The following is a 27,356-nucleotide window of genomic DNA, read 5'->3' on the forward strand; positions in this document are numbered from 1 at the left end:
TTAAGAAATGCAAAAGAATGTTTTCTTGGTGGGGCAGTAAAAGGGATAAAAGGCAAAGATAATACACCCACTGTCACTTTAACATGCATTATCATTCTCAACTTTTTATGTTTATTTATTACATACACAGTGGTTTATGCGAATAATCACTAAGCACTGCGTTTTAACAAATTTCTGCATTTGTTTAACCCAAGTGACAACCTCCCACTATCCCTCATGACAATAATAATAAGGGCAAACCCGGGACAAACACGTCTTGCGCCTTATTGCGCTGGGTGCATGATGGGGCCCCTAGTGTTTTCCAGGGAACGGTTTATGTGACTCTTTTCATTTTCATACGGTTCCTTTTACAGCATCAATGTTGTAATGTAATTACAATACATTCAGTTAAACAGACTTAAGCATCCATTTGGCTGATAAAGTGTAAAAAGAGACAAACGTAGATGTTGTCATTAGCAGCAGGTTAGCACAGAAACTCCATTAAAAAATACTGAGGTAAAATTAATTTCCATATTTTAAAGACATGGCACTGGAAAAATAGAATTCAATGCAGTGCTTCTTGTTTGTTCTGATAACCACTTTATATCATATCTCAGCCAGGCAGTGAAGATGGCTGTTTTTTTTAACCACAGCGATTTTGTATGGGATGACAATTAACCGGACAATTAACTGAAATAAAAAAATCAGTGTGCATATACCCCATTATTAGTGCATATGCATAATAGTTGGAGACCAAAATCAAAATTGAATTTCGATTAATTGCACTGCCCCAGCTCCAACATAGTTCTCCACTGGAGAAAAAAGCTTTATAAATCTTCCAGTTCTAGCAATATCAAGCAAGAGTATCTTCCAAAAACTCTTTAGCTTCCCACTGCTCCTTTAACACCGGTCACCAGCAGACATACGATCTGATCTCCTTCCCATGCCAACATCAGACCTGCAGTTTGAGCCAACACAGCCAGCCACGCACGCTCAAACTCACACACACACACACACATCTGGAGTGGCCGCTAATACGAGACGTTTACATCCAGACGTTTCCAGCTCACCATCTGCGCTCGTTTGAGTCAGCCTCGCGATCAGTGTCTCTGTGTTCGCCGTCTGTCTCATCACCTCGCACTACTGTGTCACTTCCATCCTGTAAGTGCGATGAATGTATCTCCAAGGAAACTGGAAAAGATATGTGGCGTCTACGTGTGTGTGTGCGTGTCTGTCTGTCTGTATTTGGTGGGGGGATTGCCAGTGTTTAGACAGAGCTGTTACAAACATCAGAAACATCAATGAGCGGCGTTCTCCGAGGCACTACAGAACCCTCTGGCTATAATGAGTCCCTCTCCTCCTCCGGAGTCACTCTGGAAGCGGTGGAGGCACTGAAGCCCTATCGACTGTAATGACTCTCACGCTGACAGGCAGGAGCCAGCAGGGCAGCAGTTGCACCAGAGCCCCACTGCTTTTAATGACAGCCAGAGAAACCGAGGAACGATCGTGGGAGCCGCAATGGAGTTGACAGTCTCAGTGCAGTAGCGATCTGTCAGGCCTCGGTGAACACACACACACACATACACACGCTCACGGACGCGAAATGAACTTGCGCGCACCGAAGTAGACTCGCGAAAGCTGTGGCAGTGTAAACATCTCTATTCTGACATGCACACACAAAAGAAGCCTTTTCATTAAGCAGGAACAATTAACCAGTCTTCTTGCTTTGCCTCCGCCTACGTGTTGCAAAGCCTGTATGCAAATGAGGCGCTTTAAATTGAATTACACCGGGCTCTAATTTCTCCAGCAAAGTGAACAGTTAATCTCGGATGATATCCTGAATAATGAGATGTAATTAGCATGTTGGGGTCGTCTGAAGCACCTCGTTAGATACGCTCCTGATCCTCCTTGTTATCTGCCAGTCATAACAATATGCACTAAGACGACGTTTACAAACAAGGTTTTATCAATCATGCTAAAACCTGGGCACAAATATATATAAATATACAGTTGAAATCAAAATCATTAGCTCTCTTGTGAAATTTAAATTCTTTTACAAACATTTCCCCAGTGTTTTTTTAATGAGATGAGATTTTTTTCCCCACATCTTTAAACATAATAGTTTTAATAACCCATTTATAATAATTAAATTCATAATGGTAAAATTAATAAAGACAGTAGATAATATTCAGCTTAAAGTGCAATTTAAAGCCTTAACTTGGTTAATTAGTAAAGTCATTGGACAACATTGCGTTGTTCCGAAGCCAATCGAAATAAATAATTATATAAATTAAAAAAATTATGATATATATTATGAAGTTATGTACTAAATTGTAAATACAAAAAAATAATAATACTGACCTGAAAAACAGTTTTATCCAGACGAAAAAAAAATATTAAAGGAAATACTGTGAATATGTTTGATAACACACATTGCCTTTTAAATACATGAGCCTTCTCTTGCACAAGCACAACATTTATAAATACACTGACCGGCCACTTTATTAGGTAAACCTGTCCAACTGCTGGTTAATGCAAATTTCTAATTAGCCAATCACATGGCAGCAACTCAATGCATTTAGGCATGTAGACATGGTCAAGATGATCTGCTGCAGTTCAAACCGAGCATCAGAATGGGAAAGTAAGGTGATTTAAGTGACTTTAAACGTGGCATTGTTGTTGGTGTCAGATGGGCTGTATTTCAGAAACTGCTGGTCTACTGCGATTTTCACGCACAATCATCTCTAGAGTTTACAGAGAATAGTTTGAAAAAGTGAAAATATCTAGTGAGCAGCAGTTCTGCAGGCGCAAATGCCTTGTTGATGCCAGAGGTCAGAGGAGAATGGCCAGACTGGTTCGAGCTGATAGAAAGGCCTGGTCTGATGAGTCTTGATTTCTGCAGCGACATTCAGATGGTAAGGTCAGAATCTGGCCTGCCATCCTGCCTTGTATCAGTGGTGGTGGTATAATGGTGTGGAAGATATTTTCTTGGCACACTTTGGGCCCATTAGTACCAATTGAGCATCGTGTCAACTCCACAGCCTACCTGAGTATTGTTGCTGACCATGTTCATCTCTTTATGACCACGGTGTTCCCATCTTCTGATGGCTACTTCCAGCAGGATCACACGCCATGTCATAAAGCGTGAATCATCTTAGACTGGTTTCTTGACTATAACAATTAGTTCACTGTACTTAAATGGCCTCCACAGTCACCAGACTCAATCCAATAGAGCACCTTTGGAATGTGCTGGAACATAAGATTCACATCATGGATGTGCAGCTGATAAATCTGCAGCAACTGCATGATGCTATCATGTCAATATGGGCCAAAATCTCTGAGGAATATTTCCAGCACCTTGTTAAATCTATGCCACAAAGCATTTCTGAGGACAAAAGGGAGGTAATAATAAGGTGTACCTAATAAAGTGGCCAGTGAGTGTATACTGTATCAATTAAAAATGTTCAATTAAATTATAACTGCTCTTTCCTTCTGCTTATTCCTTTCACTTTAAATAATACTTATTTGTTACTATATCATATAAAATCATGCAATTCCTTGTGTTATCTTGTGACCTGAAGAGTGCTGTGAAAATGCCTGGATATACATGTTGGTATTTGTACATGTTTTTTAAATATTGTTAAAAAAATGGCAGCTTGAGCAAAGGGATCTAAACTACATTTATACTTGACATGGTTCATGGTGTGGGATGTAAGTGATTTATGTTCAATAATCTGAAAATAAAACAAGCAACATATTTAAAGCCTCTTTTCATCATTTCTGCACAGTTTGTCAAAATAAAGTATTTGATTTTATTTCCCCTTTCCAATGAATTGATCAATATTAATTTATTGCATTACTCTGACTTTTTTACTTTAATTTTACACAATATTACAGCACATGAATCAATGTGCAAACACACTCCTAATGAAAGAAACCTGAGAGATTTTATGCAATTACCTGTGTGTGAGTAGGTGGGATATTTCTCCTGCCATAGATGCCCAGCAGAGCATCCCGCGTGAGTGAGATGTTGAACTTGACGTACTCTGGGTGATGAACCGTAATGTGAAACCTCCAGAAGAGACCGGGAGGAATGGCTTGAACCAGCTGTGTCCCGACGGCCACCTCTCCCCTCTCTATCACCCTGCCACGCTGAATCACCTCTTTATCTGTCAAGCCAAACGGAAAAAAATAAAAATAGCATGTCCAATTTCTTTGATTTGTCCAGAGAGACAAAAAAAATTGAATACAACGATTGGGTGCCATGTGGATCTGCAACATAAGCTTATTAGTTCATGTCATTTATTCACGTCATTCCAAACCTGTATGACTTTCTTTCTTCCATAGAACACAAAGGGAGACATTTTCAATGATATTCTGGTTGCTCTTTTTATGCAATTACAAAGAAGCGGACTAGAGCTTTCAGGCTTCAAAATGGACACAAAAGCACCATAAAAGTCTCATCAAAGTAGTCCATGCACAATATTCCCAGTCTCATATTCTATATAACTTTGTGTGAGAAATAGACTGACATACTCTGCAGATGACTTCAATGGGTCCTCATCCATTTAATTCGAACAGAAAATTCATACACAAAACAATTCTTTAACCAAAATACATTTCAACATGGTCGAAATAGAGCTGGATCAATTATTTTCTCCAGCCTATTATCACACAATTCGTCTATTACTTCAATAAATTTTTTTCTTTTACTTCTCTCTTCTTTTTACATGAGATATATGAGCTTTACATGAAATATATTTTATTCTTTTGGCATCTTTGACATGTTAAATGTTTAATTCTATTTGTACATTTACATTTTATAACATAGACCCAAATAAACACATAGTATTATTGCAAACAGCCATTAATTGAAATGTCATCATACTTTTCTCATTTTGTTCTTTTTCAACTACTTCTATTAATCATTATATTCCTTTAATAATATATATATTTATACAACTTTTAAAATTGAATAATTTTACCAGCAGTTAATTTACCAGCAGTTTTCCGGAATGGTCTGTATGTGTGAACTGGCCCTATTTGAAAACACCAGTTTATTAGTTCTGGCAATTTTCTGGAAAGAGAAGTTGTAACATTACCAGTAAATTGCCGAAATGCTGCGCTGTGTGAACGCAGAAGGAAGATTGCCGGAAAGAGACGTCTACTAGACGTCTACTTTAGCTAATCAGAACATTTAGACACATTCACGTCCGCGCTGTTTATGAAGATAAAAACCTTTGAATATTTTTCCAGACACATTTAGCTGCTAGATGTTAGTCAGAGAACGTTTTTATGTTCCTTCTTAATGCCAACTGTGTAAAAAATTATCAATAAAATGCTTATGATAAGTGAAGTTTCATAAACTAATTTCGAGAGGAGCACGTGATATGATTGAGCACATCTGGCCACTCATCTGTAATTAGTAATAATCCAATCAGAGTGATCCTAGTTTACTATAAATGGATAATTTTCTCCCTTCTGTTCTATCTTCGTTTGGAAGAATCCCCCCTTCCACCCCATCTCCTCCTTTTCCTCCCTTTTCTAAAGGGAGAGCTCTCGAGACCTACCTGATCTCGGATCTCCTGATATGCTTATCGACAGAGCGGGAGCCCTGGGCACAAATATCTCCGAGCTCAGGGTTCTCTCCCGGGACAGCATGCCAAACCTGCTTTATACGCCAAGCATATCTCAGTGGGAACTCTTGAAACCGCTGTTTGTTTACCCTCAAGCTCTGCTTCAGTTGCTTGACGCGTGTGCACATGAAACATCCGGTGAGCGCCAACACACACACTTATTATGAACATCTCGACATATAAAAGTGTTCCTCCATGTTTTCATATAAGTTGTTCACAATACTTATCCATCCACAGAATTTGTAATGTAGTCAAGTGTGTAAACATTTAGCTGTGGTTCACGTTTCTGTCTTTGGATGTCTCTGGGACAAATCAGATGCATGAATGCTAAAGCTTTAAATAAAAGTGAAACCAGCAAGTATAGGCCAACCCCTTCTATGTTTACAAATACAAGCACAGCCGTTTATAGGTAACTTCTGGTTAATGATGTCAGAATTTACTGGTATTTTGGAATTGATGCATAAATGGTCTTTTCTGGAAAAATTACGGAAGGTCCTCGCCTGTGTGAACACCTTTTTTATGAATTTTTATGTAATTCTGGAAATTTTCAGGATATTTACCGGTATCACTGTGTGAAAGGGGCTATTGTTTGAGAATCTGTCCCAGACTGTTTCATAATTTTACATCACATACAGACATACACAATTTTTTTAAAGTTGTTTTAAAAATTTTAAAATTTTTTAAAATTTTCAACCTCCTTAGATTTTGTTCTTCCCCTGCAGGCACAGGACGTCAACATGACGTCATATTGATGTTGTACCCCAACGACATGGGGACGTTGGATTTTGTTTGGAAATGAAAATCGGGTTGACGTCAGAACCCAAAATCAGGCCGACGTCAATGTCCAACCTAAAATCAACCAAATATCAACCTTCAATCATGTTACACCTTGACGTTGTGTGGACGTTACCACTATGACATCTATCAGACGTTGGATTTTGGTCACTTTCCAACACAACCAAATATCAATGTAATTTGATGTCGTTATTGGATGTCAAAATAACGTTGTCCTCAGATGCTGGCTAGACATTGAATTTTGGTCACCTGACATCATGATCTAAATCTAACCTAATATTAACATCTTATGATGTTGTGTGCCTGATTGTGTCTCTTTCATTTCTTCATTTTCAGCGGGTAAAAAAGAGTGGTCAGAACAAATTTCATAAATGTATATTTTTCTATCACAGACGAGATCGAAGGTCATACAGGTTTGGTAGAACATGAATGAGCTTTTTTATTAAATTCCTGGGGTCAAGTTCAAAAACCTTTCCTTTTAAATCTTGCACACAACAAAAGCATATTTGAAAATTTAGCTTTAGAATGATGGTTGAAAAGATTGAAAATGATGCAACAGAACCCAAGTTCGATGATGGACGGCCACAGAAAGTCTGTAGATGTGGAAAAAAAAGAAAAAAAAAAAAAAAACGGTGCCCGAGGGCTTCTGAATGAATCCTGCCTCTGATGCTATCAACACAGACGCCTCCACACCTTTCTTTGGTGTCAGAAAGAATGATGTATTTTTTAGAGGTTCAGTTGATGGGAATCAAAAGTGATCATCTGCAGGACTCTTTGAAAAGATCTGCTGTCTAGAGTCAAATTTAGGTGACAGCAAAGATGAAACGGCACCTGACGTATCGAGACACCGCTTTAGTAGTGGGATCGACACCCTTATGGACTCTGAGGTGTGAGGTTATTTACATTAGCTCTGACAGATGAAGCATACCAGAGCAATAATACTGTACGTACATGCACACAAGTACAGGGGTAGTGCAGTCTAGTCTTTCTAAGATCTGGGTTAGAGACAACCCAAAAAAAGTGCAGGTCTGAACCCTGCAAGGGCAGCTCTTGAACTCTGTGCCCTTGAGCAAGACACTACACACCTGAGGTAGGTTGCTCTCGGGGAAACATCCCTTGCATCATAACATGAAGACTTCAAGTGGACGTGGAACAATGGGGCTAAGGGAGGCTAAAACCTGCATTCTATGTGGTCCTAAAACATGAAAGATGGACTATTAAATAAAGACATAAACAACATAATCAGTGTAAAAACTAATATTAAAAAAGCTGTTTTATGATTTCTGGTGTAACATATTTCAATGGTTTTCTGAAATGTATGGTTGAGCCTTTACACATGACCCAGAGAATCACATTCTCGGGAATCTTGGGTATTCTCGATCTCTGCTGGATTATAATTGGTCCATATAAAGCACCATAATTTATGCTTTTTATTTTTGCTAGGGGTATCATTCTAAAGCAGTAGAAGATTCTATTCCTCAATTTTAGACATGGTTAAATTGTCTTACTCTAAAATTGGACATGGAAAGAGTCTGATATGGAGTTTTTTGGTAACTTTGATGAGTTTTACAATATATGACGTCCATTTCTTGATCACCTGGACCAATACAATGCTAATTCTGACCATCAGAATTGCTGATTGCTTAATATGTTTACTGTCCTGATTGTATTTTTTCCATTTATTACAATTTTTTCTTTGTACTATTTTTATTTTCATTTAATGCAGAGATGCCCAAACTAGGGCCTGCAAAGTTCATTGTAAAATATACATATACAGATCTGTATAATTATTTTATATGATTATACAGTTTTTTTTTTTTTTTAATGTTAATAAATTAGGTGTTATCTTCTCAAGTTTAATGTAATACCTTCAGTCCACCTGTCTCAATCAAGTTTGGTTTTTGGCCCTTCATAAGAAAATGTTTTGGCCCCCCCGATTTTATGTATTTTGTTATTTTGTTGTTGTTTAGCATTGTTATTGTAAAATATAAAACTAATACCTATTAAATACTTATTCAAAAAGAAGCTGTTTCCCCACATTCATAATAAAATGTTTGTATAAAGATATTAACAGTTTTGTTCTGTAATTAATCTGATCAAAAATGACAACAAAGACAATTTTAGTCATTAAAAAAATCTATTTATTTAAATAAATGTTTATCTTTCAACTCATTAAAGATTCTGATCTAATTAATATGCAATGATGATAATGGTACATTTAATGTGACATTAAACAACATTAAATGACATCCAACAGAACTGTTTGACCATATTTTTAACAAATAAACGCAGCCTTGCTGAGCTCATAAACATTACGCAATCTCACTGACCCCAAAAATCTGTAAGGTATACATGATTAACAACTTTCTGTTTTTGAAAAGGGGCAGCACGGTGGTGCAGTGGGTCTCACAGTTGCCTAACAGCAAGAAGGTTGCTGATTCGAGCCTCGGCTGGGTCAGTTGGCATTTCTGTGTGGAGTTTGCATGTTCTCCCTGTGTTGGCGTGGGTTTCCTCTGGGTGCTCTGGTTTCACTCACCAGTCCAAAGACTGGTGTGGTATAGGTGAATTAGGTAAGCTAAATTGTCTGTAGTGTATGTGTGTGAATGAGTGTGTGTGGATGTTTCCCAATGATGGGTTGCAGCTGCAAGGGCATCCGCTGCATAAAACATATGCTGGATAAGTTGGCGGTTTATTTCGCTGTGGTAACCCCAGATTAATAAAGGGACAAAGCCAAAAAGAAAATGAATGAATTAATAAATGTTTTCCCAGAGATGGGTTGCAACTGGAAGGGCATCCGCTGCGTAAAACAAATGGTGGATAAGTTGGCGGTTCATTCCGCTGTGGCGACCCCAGATTAATAAAGGGACTAAGCCGAAAAGAAAATGAATGGATGAATAAATGTTTTTTGAAATGTTTTTTTCCGTTTAGACACTATTTCCTGTCACCTGATTACACTGTGTGGATCAATACTCTATTCTATTTTATTCCTTTATATTCCATAAACATGGCAAAAAAATCTAATTTGAATGTTATCAAACTCTACAGGCCTGCACAGATAGAATCCTACCTTACGCTTATAAAATGACCTCATAATTTCAGGGGTTATCTGAGAAAAAATAATTTACTGCTGTTTACTGACATTAATTAAATGGCAAATAAACCCAATGAGAACACACAACCCCCCTCTCTTTGCTCCTGCTGTAGGCAAAGACTTGACATTTGGCCACATTGTGTCAAATGCTGAATTGAAATCACACTATATAGAAACCTTATGTTAGATGACTGAAGTAGCACACACATACATACCCGGCTGTGTGGTGTTGAGTCCTGGCAGGTGGACAGGAGTGAAGGTGAAATCAGCTCCCGGTAGAGGCTGATCTTCTTTACTCATACCATTCTCATATAGCTCTCCTTCCACACGCTTCAGATGCCATGGTAAACCCAGCAGATGAACAACTGCAGAGAGAGAAATAGATAAATACAACAATACAACAAGTATAGAAGCATAGAAAGATACTGTACAAAGACAGACATACATGTACTATAGTGGCAGAAAAAGACAGAAAATGAATGACAAACGGAAATATTCAAAAACAGGTTAACAGACCAAAACAGATTTACACAGAATGAAAAATATATTGACAGAACAACAGACAAATAAAATGAAAGACAGACAACATATAAAGAGATTAAATGACAGAAATATAAAACAAATGACTGACAGAATAAAAGAAAGCTAGACTGACAGAATAACAGACAGACAGCACAACTGACAGACAGAATGACAGAACAACAGACTGATGGCATGAAAGACATAGAATGACACAGGCACACGCAACATACAAAGAATGACAGGTAGATTGATAAAGACAAACAGACCAAACAAAGAGACAGATAGATTGACAAAGATAGAGTTATACAGAAATGTAGAAAAGAAGATAAATATATTGACAGAACCACAAACAGGACAACAGAGAGAAAGACTGACAAAACAACAGACAGAAACTGTAGAACAAAACACAAATTGACAGAAAAAAAGATGGAGAGAATGACAGAGACAGACAGACAGACAGAATGTAAGACAGATAAGTTGACTGAATTACAGACAGAACAACAGACAGATAGAATAACAGAAACAGACAGACAAAATGAAATAGCAAGAATAAAAGAGAGAGACAGAAAGAAAGACAAAAGACAGATAGATTGACAGAACAAGACTGAGAGAATGACAGACAGATACAGAGATAGACAGAATAACAGACAGATGGAATGAAAGACAGACAGAGTGACAGGATGACAGACAGAACAACAGACAGAATGACAGACAGACTGATAGACAGATACTGTAGAACAAAAGACAGATCGATTGACAGAACGACAGACAGAACAACAGACAGACAGAATGACAGACAGATAGCATGAAACACCGATAGGTTGACTGAATGACAGACAGCACAACAGACAGACGGATGAAAGACAAAAGAGAGATAAATTGACAGAACGACAAACAGCACAGCAGATGGACAGAATGACAGAGACAGACAGTCAGATGCTGTAGAACAAAAAGGCGGACAGATTGACAGAACAACAGACAGATACTCCAAAACAAAAGACAGAGAGACAGAAAGAACAACAGATGGACAGAATGTCAGGGACAGAAAGACAGATACTCTAGAACAGTGGTGCTCAACCCCGTTCCTGGAGATTGACCTTCCTGCAAAGTTTAGCTCCTACCCTGATCAAACACACCTGAACCAATTAATTAGGACCTGCACAGCACTTGATAATTACAGGCAGGTGTTATTGATATGGGTTGCAACTGAAAACTGCAGGAAGGTCGATCTCCAGGAACAGAATTGGTCACCCCTGCTCTAGAACAAAAGGCAGATAGATTGACAGAACAACAGACAGAATGAAAGACAGAACGACAGACCGATACTGTAGAACAAAAGACAGATAGATTGACAGAACGACAGACCGATACTGTAGAACAAAAGACAGATAGATTGACAGAATGACAGAGACAACAGACAGTTAAAATGAAAGACAGAGAGCCTGAGAGAATGACAGACAGAATGACAGAGAGATGCTGTAGAAAACAAAAGACAGATAGACAGAATGATAGATAGAGCAACAGACAGACAGAATGACAAAGATAGACAGATACTGTCAAACAAAAGACAGATAGACAAAACGACAGACAGAACAACAGACAGACAGAATGAAAGACAGAACAACAGACAGATACTGTAGAACATGAGACAGATAGCCTGACAGAATGACAGAGAGAACAACAGACAGATAGAATGAAAGGCAGATAGCCTGAGAGAATGACAGACAGGGGTGCGTTTCCCAAACCCATCGTTAGCCAACTGAGGTCACATGTTCCGTCGTTACAAACATAGTTTGTTGATTTGGCGTTTCCCAAATCTATCGTTCCAACGAACATTTGCAAACTAAATCGCAAACTTGTGCACTTGCAACTACACCTCTGGAGCTGTAGTTAGAAGCATAGTTCCTGGCTGTGTTCTAATCCCACTTATCCCCCCTATGCCCTATTGATTTAGAACATTCTAACATTTAAACTTGGAATGATTAAAAAAAAAGCATTAAAGTCATCTCTCTTAGGTGTAATTTGCTTTTAAAGTATTTTTACAGTTCAGTTTTAGGGATCTTCAAGTTTACAAATGTGCTACCTTCGCAGTGCACTTTGAAAACATTGATGTCATTTTGAACACAGTCGTGGCTCATGACGAAAGCTATAGGTGACCTATTATTTAAAAGTGCAATTTATATTACGTCTCCAAAGCTTTTGAAAACAAAAAACAAAGCATACTTTAATGCTTTTAATTTACAGTAGGTTATTTATTAAGTATCTGTACTGACATGGGCCTGGTGGCTACAACATTTCTGCAGTGGTTTAGATGTGTCAAATTGTAAAAGTAGACTTTTTAAAAAAATGTTAACTAAACAATATCCTACTTAATAATGATAATAATAATAATCATCATCATCATCATCATCATCATCATCATCATCATCATCATCATCATCAATATTATTAATATTATTTTTAAAGTAAGATTTTTTTCATTTCCCAATAAATATTAAATTTCCTTTTTTAATAATTAGCCTCATTATTTATTTATTTATTTATTTATTTATTTATATGATTTATATATGAGATTAGAATGTGTGTTAGCTTTTGTAAGTGACTTTTGGTTTAGAATAAAATATGCTATGTTCTCAATATTATTTGTAAAGGAAACATAGGCCCTATATGTGCCATTTACATATATTTCAATAATATGGAAAGCGAGTGTATGTTTTTACTAAAACTAATACTGGATTTTTTTTAATGCATGTGCATGTAAAACAATATAATTTGCACAAAGAAATTATGGGGTTCTTCTTTAAAGAAGTAGTTACTCCACCCCGTTTAGAGCACCACTATGGGCGTTTTACGTTATAACTAACGTGGTTCAAATGACGGTGGGAAACACTCATCACTACATCGCTCTTTTTCCAACGATGCATTATACTATGATAGTTCAGCCACGAGTTATGTCGTTGTTTGGGAAACGCACCCCTGTACAGACGGACAGAATGACAGAGAGAAAAACAGACAGATAAAATAAAAGACAGATAGACTGAGTAAATGACAGACAGATACTGTCAAACAAAAGACAAATAGATTGCCAGAATGACAGACAGAAGAACAGACAGATAGAATTACAGAGACAGACAGAAAGAATGAACTCATATAGCTTGACTGAATTACAGACAGAACAACAGACAGATAGAATGAAAGAGATAGCAAGAATGACAGAGACAGACAGAGTGGAAGACAAATAGCCTGAGAGAGGGACAGATAAAATGACAGAAAGACAGACGGAGAACAAAAGAAAGATAGAACCGACATCAGCTGAAAAATGTATTCAGATTTTGTATGAGAAAGATAAATGAAAGCTGTCACAGGCAAAATTGCATATTAATTGTGCCCTGAAAATGATATTACAATATTGTATCATGCCATTCTTCAACATATTACTTTATTACATCCAATATCACTTGTCTCCGGCTCTGTTTTTTTTCTACTTCCCACATGTGTATGAAGAAGTATGTGCGCACACATACATTTAAGGTCTTTTCTTATCGCAGCATCTCCTAAATGCGCGTGGAAACGCTGCAGAGGATTCTGGGAGTGGAATATAAATCGCTCAGGTGGCATTTTATGATCTCCCAGCAGTGAAAGGCCTTTGGCGCATGGTAATGACCTCATCCTAATTACAGCCAATAAAAAGGACAAACTCTCATTCTGCTCACCTCAGGGCCCCTGATACCAGCTATCTCATCATGCAGTTTCCCTCACTCTCTCTTTCTCCTCTCTGTGTGTGTATGTGTGTGTGTGGGATTTCAGTCGATCAGGGAAATGAGGTGAGAAGATATACTGACGACGAGTTCTGGAACGGCGAGTGAAAATCAGGTTATTCTCGCAGCTAGCTTCTCCCTCTCATACCCTCCCGTTCCTCAGGCGCGTGTGTGGGTCCGTGTGCGTGTGCACGTTGGGCTCTGCCATGAGGAGGCGTCTTTACGAGCCATAAAGAGGGATTGGTGTCTCAGCGGGGAGCTGGATCTACATGATCCTCTCCTTTATCTCCCCCTATTCGCCCTCATCTCTCTCTTTCTCTCTCTCACACACACACATACGCTACGCACAGACATACACAGTAGCTGCCATTGGCTAAATGACAGATCACCCCAAGCACTGCAGATCAGCTTTAACACAGAAACGAATGGGGTCCCGAGTTCAGTTCAAGGATAGATGTAAGATGCTTCTCTATGGCCCGTTCACATGGAAAATAAACAGGTTTTTGGTGCTGATCGGATAGCAGTTGATCAGACTGTGATGGATACCCCTTTTAGAAGTGCTCACAGACAGATTTACACACAACTGAACTAATACAGATGTTGCACAACAAATAATCATTAGCTGTCTTTTTGATGTCCTGGGATATAAATTTTCTGTCTAGTTTTTTTCTTCTTCTCTCTTCCTGCATTCATAAATTATTACAACACTTTCATAGCTCAATAGCTCAAGGAATATTTTGCCCTGCCAAGATTTTTATTTTCTCTGGCCCTGTGAGAAAAAAAATAATAAAACAGTTTTGATCCTTGTTATCTTGATCTTATCTAATTCTAATCAATGTAGTTAGGATGTTACATTTCATAATTCACGATTCCAATTTTTGATACATCAACAAAAACTGCTAGCGTGACTAACAAATAAGAAAGTTGGTGCACTATTCACTGAAAGACATGACTTTTTGGTGTGGTGAAATCAAATAAATTTACTCTCATCATTTTTAAATTGTAACATTAAGTGTCAGGGATAATTAAAAATTTTTAAGTAAATATTTAATATTTACACATTTACTTCATGTAATAAATGAAATGAGTGGAACGAGTTACATTTTAATATTTATTTACTTGTAATATTGAAATATTTTCTAATCGTTGCAAACTTAGTAACGTTAAGTAAATTCTAATAATTGATATGTCGTAATGGATGTGTTGTTCCCAGAATGCTTTGCATGGTACTGAATTAAGAGTAGAATATTTTGAAAAGAAAAGCAATCTTAGGTGTTTAAATTTAAGAGAAAGACTTGTTAGAGTTTAATCATCATTAGTTTGAAGATTAAGAAGATTTTGGAGTAAGTGATTTTAGTTTTGCGGTTACCACCTTTCAAAAGAGTAGCACTCATGCTTTGGATCTTGGCATTTTTTCAACATTAATGGTTTGATGCTTCACTCAAAGAGCCATAGCTATGCTAACGTTAATTCTGAGATCAGTAAGGATTTTTATTTTATTTTTATTTATTTTATTTGTTTATTTATTTGTTTATTTGGCAGGGACAGTGTACGTTAATTAGCATTTCTGCAAATGCAACAGAATTAGCCAGAAGGCAAATTTTCAGCAGTTGTCCCTGGACAACCTAAAAAACAATACAAAAAAAATACATTTTAAAGTAAATTTGCTCTAGGGCTCAATTTGCTTAAACTAAAGTGAAATAACAAATTCCAAGTCAGTGGAAATGTGTGTTTGAATTAAACAAGTTATGCCAGATGTACTAAAAAAAAGCAGTGTTCCTTTTGCTAAAACATGAACTTAACATTATTTGATTAATTTGTATAAATATAGACTCAAAATTAAAGATAATCAATTAATTCTACATCGTTAATTTAGGAGTGTTAGATTAAACATAAAAAAAAATGAAAAGTAAATTTTACATATTGACAAGTTAACTGTATCTGATAAAAGAATGTAAAATTTACTTGAAATTTGTTAGTGCAAATTGTTACAAGGACTTTTTTTTAAAGTAAATCTTAGGTGTTCTGGCATAAAATAATAATAAGAATAATAAGAATAATAATAATAAAGGGCGTCAGAACAAAAAGGCCACTGGTTCGAGCCTCGGCTGGGTCAGTTGGAATTTCCGTGTGAAGTTTGCATGTTCTCCCTGTGTTGGCATGGGTTTCCTCCTGGTGCTCCGGTTTCCCCCACAGTCATGCGCTATGGGTGAATTGAATAAGCTAAATAGGTAGTGTATGTGTGTGAAAGAGTGTGTATGGGTGTTTCCCAGTGTTGGGTTGCGGCTGGAAGGGCCCCGCTGCGTAAAATATATGCTGGATAAGTTGGTGGTTCATTCTGCTGTGGCCCCTGATGAATAAAGGTATTAAGCTGAAAAGAAAATGAATGATTGAATGAAAATAAAAATAATAATAATCAAATAACACCATCTAATCCTCACAGTGTAAATTAAGTGAAGTTTATTTATAAACTAATTTTGAGAGGATCACATGCTTATGATTGATCACAGCTGGTCCCTCATCAGTTCACAATTGATTCACCAATCATATGATTCCTAACTCACTATAAATAACCAGAGTTTTCTTATCTCTTATCTTCATCTTGAAGAATCCCCCCACCAGCCCTAGTCCTCCTCTTTTCCAGACGTGCAACATGGTGGCCCAGTGATTGACACTGTTGCCTCACAGCAAGAATGTCTTCAGTTAAAGTCCCTATTAAACTAGTTGACATTTCTGTGTGGAGTTTGCTCATTCTCCCTGTGCTAGCGTGGGTTTTCCCCGGCTTCTCTAGTTTCCTCCCACAGTCCAAAAACACGCAGCCTAAGTAAATTGAACGAGTGAATTTAGCGAGTACACCTCTCCTTAGCCATCCCATATCTGTCATTAGCCAGAAATAAGTTGGGGGGAGTTCATCGAGATCTGCCTGAGCTCAAACTCCCCTTTCGCCCTGCAAACGGGAGGAAGCCTAGGGTTTAAGGACCTCATAAGCTCAGGGCTCTCTCCCGGGACAGCATGCCAAACGAACTTTATTATCAATCAACAGCTAAGTGTGAATATTTGAATAGACTTTTCATGAAAAATAAAAGAGTTCTTCATTCAAGAGTAATGAGTTTCTATTTGTCTTTTACAGGTTGGTAAATTAAAAGATGCGACAACTGAGAAATAATGAGAGGATTGAATATTATGATGTTTACACTCAATTAAGACACATCTTTTTATATTGCCATAGTTTTGCGTGTATTTTTGCCCACGTAAACGCAAGATGATGAATAAGAGAATTCAATTTAATTGAAGCCATGGATTTGTTTATTAAATGTGACATTGATATAAAAACTTCTGTGGTAAAAGCTCTTTAAGTCAGTTGCAACTTTTTATTCTGCTCTCAAAATGCGAAAGGACAACAGATATTGCACTCTTGTGATCTTCTCACCCAGTTTAACAAGCAATATTCATGACTTATTTCTCTCAACTACATCCAGAATCACTCTCCATGCTCTCTATGCTTACATGGCTCATGTCTCCCTCATGTCTCTCTAGGTGCTGAGGCACTTAAAAATGTGCTTCTTCCCTTTTGTTCACTTCAGCTCCCTATTATGGTCCTTTAGTACAACACTGTGTGTGTATAGATCACAGCAGAGGTCTGTCATGTTCTGTAAAAACAATGGTTTGTTTATTCCACTCTGTTCAGGTCATCACTTTTTTTATGGAATTATCATATTTTAGAAAGGAACGTATGTGTAATGGACAAGGGTAAAACATTAAAACATATAAAATGATTCTAATAATAAGAAATATTCCAAAATGATTAATTAAAAGTGAAGCACTATGGGGCTGTTTACATCTGGTCATTTCATGGGTTTTCTGTGATTAGATAGCAATCTGATTTGTGAAAACGGTTCCATTTACATTTGGCCACATAAATGTGCATCCCCTAAACAAATATGATTCCAATCTTCAAATCCCATGCTACAAATTCAACTACTTTGAGTAGATTTAAAATACAGTATGTCTGATGCTTATGTAATTATTGTTGTTTTTACAAAAAATATAAGCTATACACTACCTGACAAAAGTCTTGTCGTCGATTCCAGCCTTAAAATCAACAAATAATAACTTGACTTCTAGTTGATCATTTGGAAAAGTGGCAGAAGGTAGATTTATCTGATGAATCATCTGTTGAACTGCATCCCAATCATCACAAATACTGCAGAAGACCTATTGGAACCCACATGGACCCAAGATTCTCACAGAAATCAGTCAAGTTAGGTGAAGGAAAAATCACGGTTTGAGATTACATTTAGTTTGGGGGCGTGCGAGAAATCTGCAGAATGGATGGCAACATCAACTGTCATTGCAGAGATGTATGGATGCAGTCATCCAAGCTCATGGGAGTCATTCACAATATTAATTCTTTATCCACTGCACCATGACTTTATATTATATACTGTACATTATTTCTGTTAAGTGACAAGACTTTTGACCTAATTGAATAATTAAAAATCAAGGCATGATCAAATTTTATTTTGGTAAAATAAGCGTAATCTAGAGGCATTTGCCTTTCATATAAGCCACTTCTGATACCAAATGATCAGCTAGAAGTCAAGTTATTATTTGATGTTCCTAAAACTTGGATAGGTGACAAGACTTTTGTCAGGTAATATAGATCTTACTCGGCATACAACAGCTTTTTGTGCATTCTCAAAAATTGATTTTTATTGCTTGTTCAAACTACTTATTTAGAATATGCTGAAACATCACAGTTCCTGAGTGTTTTTTGGGGGGGACAACTTGATTTATTTTCATTCCACTTAAATTTGTAAAACAATTAATTTAATTGAATCGATTTGAGTTTGGACAACATGAAGGAATTGTATGGAACCCAGTATTTGTTTTACAGTTTCAGCTACAGTTTTTGTACTTCACTCGTGTTTCAGTAAAACATTCCCACACAATGCGGGCTCCACCATTTCTGACATTATTGATTATAAATGAAACATCTATATTTGTCGTGTATACAGATATGTTGAAGACATCATTCAATAATAACGTGTTTTCATTCATTTGTATATTACACTTTCCCCAAAACTAAACACTGCCTTTGTAAACAAACTAAACGCCGTGCTTTCCTAATATTTTTCCTCCCCATTCACAGTTACTAAAGTGTGTGTGGGATGACCATTCATTCATTAATTTTCCTTCGGCTTATTCCCTTATTTATCAGGGGTTGCCACAGTGGAGTAAATCACTGCTTATTCCAGTATATGTTTTACACAGCAGATGCCCTTTCAGCCGCATTCCAGTACTGGGAAACACCCAGGCACTCTCACATTCACACACACTCATACACTACGGACAATTTAGTTTATTCAATTCACCTATAGCGCATGTCTTTAGACTGTGGGGGAAATCAAAGCACCTGGAGGTAACCCATCTAACATGGTGAGAACATGCAAACTCCACACAGAAATGCCAACTAGCCCAGCCAAGACTCGAACCAGGAACTTTTTGCTGTGATGTGACAGTGCTAACCGCTGAGCCACTGTGCCGCCCTGATGTTATTTATTATAACTGAAATATAATTTATAAAAAATATAAATAATTATATAAAAATTTAATAAAAATATTTCACATTCACACTTTCTGTTTAGATTATCATATTTTTTAACATATTAGACCTTCATGAGGAATTTTCATATTTTAAGAACGAACATCTCTCTCTTGGACAAGGATATAATGATATGATTGCCAAGTTTTTAATGTGATCTTCATAAAACCAAAGAAAAGCCCTGAGACACAAAAAAGTTAAAGAAACATTAACTAGTAAAAAGTTTACATCTCCATTCTGGAACAATATCAGCAGAGTTTGAGTTAGGAGAAAAGAGGTGGACGAGATTGGCAGAGAAGAAACTGATAGATGAACCGATCGATGACATCACAAAGCTTTCTATAGGTGTGTGCGCTTCAGCCAGAGCTGTCCTGTGTGCATGTGTGTGTACGGGATCACAAAGCGCTTTAAAGGTACGCGTCTGGAAGGTCTCATAAATTCCACAGAGGCCACATTTCTCTCCCCTGCAGCACTCAGAGCCTTGAACGGCAAACATCGATCCCTTAAAACCTCTAACCTCCTCGCTAGTTCTCTCTTTACAACCGCTAATGAAGAGAAAAATCTCTCTCTCTCCCCTTCTCTCTCTCTGCCATTTTTCTCTCTGACCCTGCTCCACCACTTTTCCGCTCTCTCCCATCCGACAAGATGGACTACTGGGAAGGATTCAGCACTCTTAAAAGGGAGCGAGAAATAGAAAGCGAGAAGGACACCATTTATCAAGGCTTTTGTTAAATCAACAGATTTTAGCGTGATTTGTGGCGCACCAGACAGAGCTGGAAACATGCAACGTTGGCTATGGGATCTGTCACATACGTGTGCTTATGCATGATGAAGAAAAAAAAAGAGAGAGAGAGTGATAAAAAGAAAGACAATGAGACACGTTTCACAGGGAAGGACTGATAGCTGTGCGCTAGACAAAAGTCCCACATACATCAAAGCTAGCTTTAACCTTGATCCTGAATAGCAGACTGCCCTGAGACTGAGAAATGGTTAAGCTCTCTGAGTTTACTGTCACACCACAGTTTGTTAATATCCTCAGCTAGGAAGCTGGGCTAAAAGAAATGGATTCGTTTATTGTGTGTCCTGGCTATCGGTCAATGCGAACAATGAGCTTTTGTGGGCTGGCCGTTGAGGAGGTGAGTCAGTGTTGAAAAAGGCACAGGCACGGCATCCAGGCACAAACCCGATCCCCCTCAGGACATCTAGAGGGAATGGACTGGAAGATATTGAATTAAGGGATATAACGAGCAGGAGGTGGACGTTTTCGCACCCGGCCGCTGTTTGGAGTTGATGGAAATGCTGTTTGGATGAGGAATGCTGTAGACGGGCGATTCAGGTTAAATTAATAGAGCGGTTATGAGGCTGGGCGTTATGAGGGAGGAGCTTATAGCCAATGACAGGAGAGGATGGTTTGTGTGAACTGATCGTCGTTTGTTGAGATGATGTAAAAAATGCTCCGCATGAATGTTCAGCGGGGTCGTATTTCCAGAGGACGCAACCGTCAGCTGACCTCGACACTTTGCCCAAGTGAGATAACTCCTTGACTTTAAAATGATGACAGAAGACAAATGTTTTAGGCAGAAGATAAGGCCTTTCTCTACGAAGGAGACGATAAAACCTCTATTTTAGCGAAAAAGAACTTAGACACCTTCCTTATGGAAGAATAAAAAACCCTATTTTTAAGGTACTGAGATGATTGCCAGCATAAATATGTCATTTCTTTCAAATTTATGGAAAACTTGCATGGAGGTGACTGAACACAAAGCACTGCTTTAGCAAGGACAGACTTTGATGATTGGAAACACTGTCAATCAAATTTCTTTGTTGTCAAACTGTTAGATTTCAGGCTTTTTCCTTGTAGGATTTAGAACAGCATCAATAAAACATTGAAAAGTGTAAATAAGCATTTCACTTAAAAAAAGCTATTCCATTTGAAGAAATACAGATTATTAAACTTTATTTACTGTAAACTAAATTTGACATAAACTACAGTGCAAAATTGTCAAATTCACAAAAAGATTTGTGCCAATTTGTGTCGTTTCAAAATAGTTAAATGATTCAATATTTCCACACATATTTAATGTAATTTGTTGCCCCTCAAATATTAGATATTAAGTTTTAGTGTGATAGACCCCCATAAAAAATTATTTGTATTTTAGCTATAATATATAATTCATATATAAGCTAATATTTTATGAAATAAATTACGTACCCATGCATTATTGTCTAATGACGCAATTTAAAAGGTAAATATTAATATTACAAATAGGTCTAAAATATTATTTGGGAAATATTTACATTGTTTTATTTTTTGAGCGAGAAAGAGAAGCAAGAACCTTACAGCAAGAAGGTTGCTGGTTCGAGCTTCGGCTGGGTTTCCTCCGGGTGCTCTGGTTTCCTCCACAAATCCAAAGACATGCGCTATAGGTTAATTGGGTAGTCTATATTGTCTGTAGTGTATGTGTATGGGTGTTTCCCAGTGACGGGTTACAGCTGAAAGGGCATCTGCTGCATAAAAACATATGCTGGATAAGTTGGTGGTTCATTCCGCTATGGCAACCCCAGATTAATAAAGGGACTAAGCCAAAAAGAAAATGAATGAATGAATGAAAGCTCTATCTAAATTGTTACCCACTGTTTCTATCAGACACATGCATAGAAAGCAAAGTACTTGTCATCTTAATCTATGTACAACCTCAAATCAGAAAAAGTTGGGACAGTATATAAAAGACAAATAAAAAACAAAGTAGAGATTTCCAAATTTACTTTGACTTGTATTTGCAGACTATGTGAACACAAAATACCTCATGTTTTGTCCGATCAACTTTATTTCATTTGGAAATATACATCCATTCCTGTCATTCAGACCTGCAACACATTCCAAAAAAGTTGGGACAGGAGCAGCTTAAGGCTAGTAATCAGGATAAATAATGGTTAAATAAATTAAATCTAAAAATCTAAATTGGTTAAAAGCAGCATCCAGGAACGTGCTAGTAAGCCCTTTAAGTAAAGATGGGCCAAGCATCGCCAGTTTGCCAACAAATACGTGAGAAAATTATTGAAATGTTTAAAAAATGTTCCTCAGAGAAAAATAGGAAGACATTTGGATATTTCACCTTTAACAGTGCATACCATAATTAAAAGATTCAAGGATACTGGAGGAATTTCGGTGCGTAAATGGACAAGGGAGCAAGGCGGCAGTGTATTAAAAATCGTCATTCATTCATACTTTGGCAAACCTTTGTTGACAACTACAATACATAGTTACATCCACAAATGCCAGTAAAAACTGTACTGTGCCAAAAGGAAGCCCCATGTTAAAAGTGTTCAGAAGTGCCATTGACATCTCTGCTTCTGCTTGGAGGCATCTGGGATGGGCCATCACACAGTGGAAACATGTATTGTGGTAAGATGAATCAGTATTTCAGTTTTTTTTTTTTTTTTTTTTTGGGGGGGGGGGGGGGGGGGGGTGAATGGCCACAATGGGCTTTAGACTAAAGAAGAAAAAGGATCATCCAGACTGTTACCAGCAACAAGTCCAAAAGCCAGGGTCTGTCATGGCACTAAAAGTACTGAAAAGTATGCTGAAAAGTACATAGAGATTTTGAAGCACAATATGCTGCCTTCTTTTCCAGGGCTGCTCATGCATATTTCAACTAGACAATGCAAAACCACATTCCGCACACATTACAAAGTCCTGGCTGCTGAGGAAAAGGATAAAGGTACTTGACTGGCCTGCCTGCAGTCCCGATCTGTCTCCAATAGAGAATGTATTGTGCATTTTGAAGTGCAAAATGAACTTTAAGATGTGTTTACACTTTACAGGAAGAATCAACAGGTGTTTTCAGTCTCTAAACGTTTTTTAAGTGTTGTGAAAAGAAAAGGCAACATTAAAAAGTGGTAAATGCTTTACTGTTGCAAAATTTTTTATGTGTTAAAAGAACCAAAATTGGAATATGTTAATTTAAAATAAATAAAATTCATGAAGAACACATTAGATAATGTGCTGTTGTATTGTCTGCAATGAAATACAAGTAAAAGTAAGTTGCATTTTCCATACTGTCCAAACTTTTTCTCATTTGGTGTTGTACATCAAATGAAGCCTTGAGACCTCAAGAATTGGTTCAAACTATACCAATAATGGCAGTGACATTTTCAGTACATTTTTATCCAATGGATGAAACATTGTCAACTAATCAAAATAAGAGCTTCAATGAGCTCAATCATTCAAACCAGTAGATGACAGAACTCCAGCACACCCATAAAAAAACAGAACAATATTGTCATCTGGTGTGGATGCTACTATAATGATCTTATCTTTACAGCTAGTTCTCTTGGTATAGACAGGCCTTTAAAGTGCAAAAACACTCACAATCTAGCCCATAAAGCCACAGACAGACATCAGCACTTGAAATTCTGGAAGAGTAACCAATATTTAAAGTCATTATTTTGAGTAGAGGAACTGAAACTTAAATCCTGAAATCACAAAACAACAAATTACCAAACATGATCCCAACACAATCAATAACAACAATGTAAATAAAACTGGCAAACAAAAGCAATAATATTAATTATTTATGGTCCAGTGCATGCTGGGAAAAGGGGAAAAGGGCAAACCACAAAAGCCTTTTCCCATGTAGGCCCATTCTAGGGTTTCAGGTTTAGGAGGAGCTCAGCCTTCTACCTGATAATGAGCTGAACTGACTGAGAGGAAAAAAAAAAAACATCTGTTTGAAGTGTGAGAAGTCACAGGTTTGAAACTCTTTGAAAATTACAACTTTAAAATATATATAAATTAAAAAAATAAATAAATAAAACACCTGTGAGTCAATTTATTCTTATGGTGCTTTCACTGAAATGCAGATGATCTGGATTGAGAAATGAAGTGCTGAACATCACCCTCTGTCACTTAGGATAGAAAGATAATTCAGCTTTACACTTCAGATATACTTCAACCTTAGCACTTTTAACGACTGGCAAGGGAACGATTCAGAGTGAAAAAACCTCAGATAGCTACTTCTGTTTTCAGGAAATGTTGAAACCATTCACATATGATTTTCAACGGTGCTGACAGCTGAAAGGCTGTAATTGCTTATCTGGGGATGGGTGAGATATAAAAAAAAGATACACACACACACACACACACACGCACACACACACACACACACACACACACACACACACACACACACACACACACACACACACACACACACACAAAATATAGCCAAATGTTTTGGGAGACATGAACATGATTTTTGAGAACATTCCAATCTTTATCCATAGTGTTAAATATGGAGTTGACTACCTTTTTGCAGCTATAAAATCTTCGGCTCTTCTGGGAAGGCTTTCCACAAGTTTCGGAGTTTGTTTTGGGGAATGTTTGACCAATCTTCTAGAAGCGTATTTGTCATGTCAGGCACTGATGCTAGACAAATAACCTGGATCACAGTTTCCATTCTAATTCATTCCAAAGCTGCTCTATCGGGTTGAGGTCAGAACTCTGTGTAGGCCAGTCAAGATCCTCCACACCAAGCTTGTTCATCTTTGTGCACTGGTGTGCGGTTATGATGGACCAGGGAGCGCTGCGGAAAATTCGCGGGTCGGGTAATAAAAAAATACATTATGATTAATTGCGGGTGGGTCGCAGGTGGATGTAGCTGGACATGGCAGTGGACCAGCAAAAAAGCAGAAAGTAGACTTCGCAGAATGGGAAGATGAGATGCCCAAAATAATGGATTAAGTGCAAGAGTACTGTTCAAACTTTCAGTAAGAGGAGTCATCAAAGGAAAATCTGCTATCGTGGTAGAAACAAGATCGCTTATGTACACGACTGCAGCGCCTTGCAAGGAGAATCTTGTGCATTCCTGCAACAAACAGTGCAAGCGAATGCTCATTTAGTGCAGTTGGCCGCGTTTTGGAGGTGAGGTGGAATCACCGGAATTCAGAAACAGTAGATGCTACTCTACATTTGCACAGTGCAAAGAAAAAGGCCAAGTAAACATAACATAGCTGACATTAAGGCTGAAGCGGTAGCGTTTTAGTTATCTTTTTCATGTATCTGTAAAAGCTAGACTTTCTTATTTTTACTTTCTGTATCTATTTGAAAATGAAGAAAATGTTGTCTGAAGACAAACTCTTTTTTTTTTAGAAATAAATGTTCATTTAAAAACATTTGCGATTAACGTATTATTTTACTATTAGAGATGCGCAGATTAGCTCACAGAATCTGCTGTTAATAACGAATGATCCACGGTGACCTATCATCATGCCTAAAACAAGGAATTAAAATTATTAAAGTGATGATCATATGTGGTTCGGGTGCGCATATATATTTCAGATAGAATTATATGTGCGTGCGGGTGGTGGGTGAATGATTAGTATGAAGCTGCGGATTCGGGTGTCATTTCAGCTGATCTGCGCATCTCTACTGTGCATATATACATAGAATTACCATTGTAGTATCACAATAGCAAAGCTTCAAAATCTGCTGTATTGTAGAGACAGTAGTATCTTACTGTAATCACTGCATCAATCAAAAGACAAATTGTCACAGAAATACCAAAAGTCATTCAGATTTAAAACAAATGTCCAAAGTAGTGATTTAAGTAAATGACAGTGAAAGAGGCTTTGATAACATTGATGAGTCCATGACATTATTAGGAAAGTAGGTGGTGACAAGTAACTTAATAAAGTGTGTCAATAAATAATTGCTTCAGGAAATTTGTTCAAAAGCACAGATTTGTTCTGTAATAAAACAAGTGAATTTTTATGTGCAAGTCATTTATCCAAACTCATTATGTATTTAAAAAAACAATAAAATTACATTTTAAATAAAGTGCAGCACTAAACTGTTTGTCAGAACATCTGATAAATCACACTGTGGTTGTTTTTTTGAGTATCATGATCTGTGATTGAGAAAAAAAATATATATATACAAATTTGATTCTGTATTCTAAGACCATGGAGCTCTATTGCAACAATACTAGCTCATTTTGGATGGTCTCAGGACAAGTAAAAGCTTTTGTGTTTATTATCCGAGCCAGAAGCAAAGTCTACTGTAAGAAGTGAACCACATGAGAGATCTTTCTAAACAGTGCGTTTCTTCAGCAGGACTGTTTGTGCAGCCAAAGCACTGTACATCACCTTTGTTCAAAGAAGCCTGCTAAATGACAAGTGACTGCTGCTGATAAAAGCAGACAGCGAACTGAAAAAATGCAAATGAAGTGGAATTAATCAGCTAACGCATACACTCATTTATTTCCACACACAACACGCAGAAACTGGCAGATAAAAAGAAAAAAAATGGTAATGAGATACTTGTCAAAAGGTGCATCAAAAGGTGATGCATGTTTTCCCCCTTCTCTCCTATCCTGAAGTGCATAATCTATACACTACCAATAAATACTTTTTTTTGCGATTTAATTTAGTTGTGCAGAATTTACACCCTTCACCCTTAAGTGTAACTCCCTATAAGAAATAAAACTGCAAATGAAATCTCTAAATCAGATCCTTCCTATTCAAGCATGCAGCACAACTCCTTGCCAAAGCTCACTGGACTGAACCACTGTAATACCCTTTCAGCCACAATCAACCCTCTGCAAATGATCCTGAATGCGGCAGCCCATCTGGTATTCAACAAACCCAAGAGAACGCATGTCTCTCTTTGTCTCCCTCTACTAGCTGTCAGTTGCTGCCTGCATCAAGTTCAAGGAATTGATGGTTGCGTAAAGAACACTTGGTGGATCTGTATAGCCTCCTACCTCCGCTCACTTGTGTAAATCAATGCTCCCTCCAGAAACCGCAGTGGATGAAAGAGTCGGGGTACGAAAACCAGGAGGTGCGAAATAACTCTCCTGTTGTTTCACATTAAATGTACCTGGACGATGGAATGATCTTCTCTATCAGAAGAGCTGAATTCCCCTCCACAAAAAAACAAGTCAACTCATGACTGATAATGGAAGAAAAAC

General features: G+C 37.4%; 1 protein-coding gene across 1 annotated transcript in view; it reads right to left on the reverse strand.

Annotated features, from left to right (window-relative positions):
- Nucleotides 1-27,356, reverse strand: part of LOC130229017 (teneurin-1-like) — a 323,020-nt gene that overhangs the window by 116,608 nt on the left and 179,056 nt on the right. The window contains 2 exon segments of the mRNA XM_056457598.1: nucleotides 3,940-4,148; nucleotides 9,717-9,866. Of these exon segments, the coding sequence (XP_056313573.1) occupies nucleotides 3,940-4,148; nucleotides 9,717-9,866 (359 nt within the window).

This window comes from Danio aesculapii, chromosome 5, assembly GCF_903798145.1.
Source record: "Danio aesculapii chromosome 5, fDanAes4.1, whole genome shotgun sequence".
Lineage (NCBI taxonomy): Eukaryota > Metazoa > Chordata > Actinopteri > Cypriniformes > Danionidae > Danio > Danio aesculapii.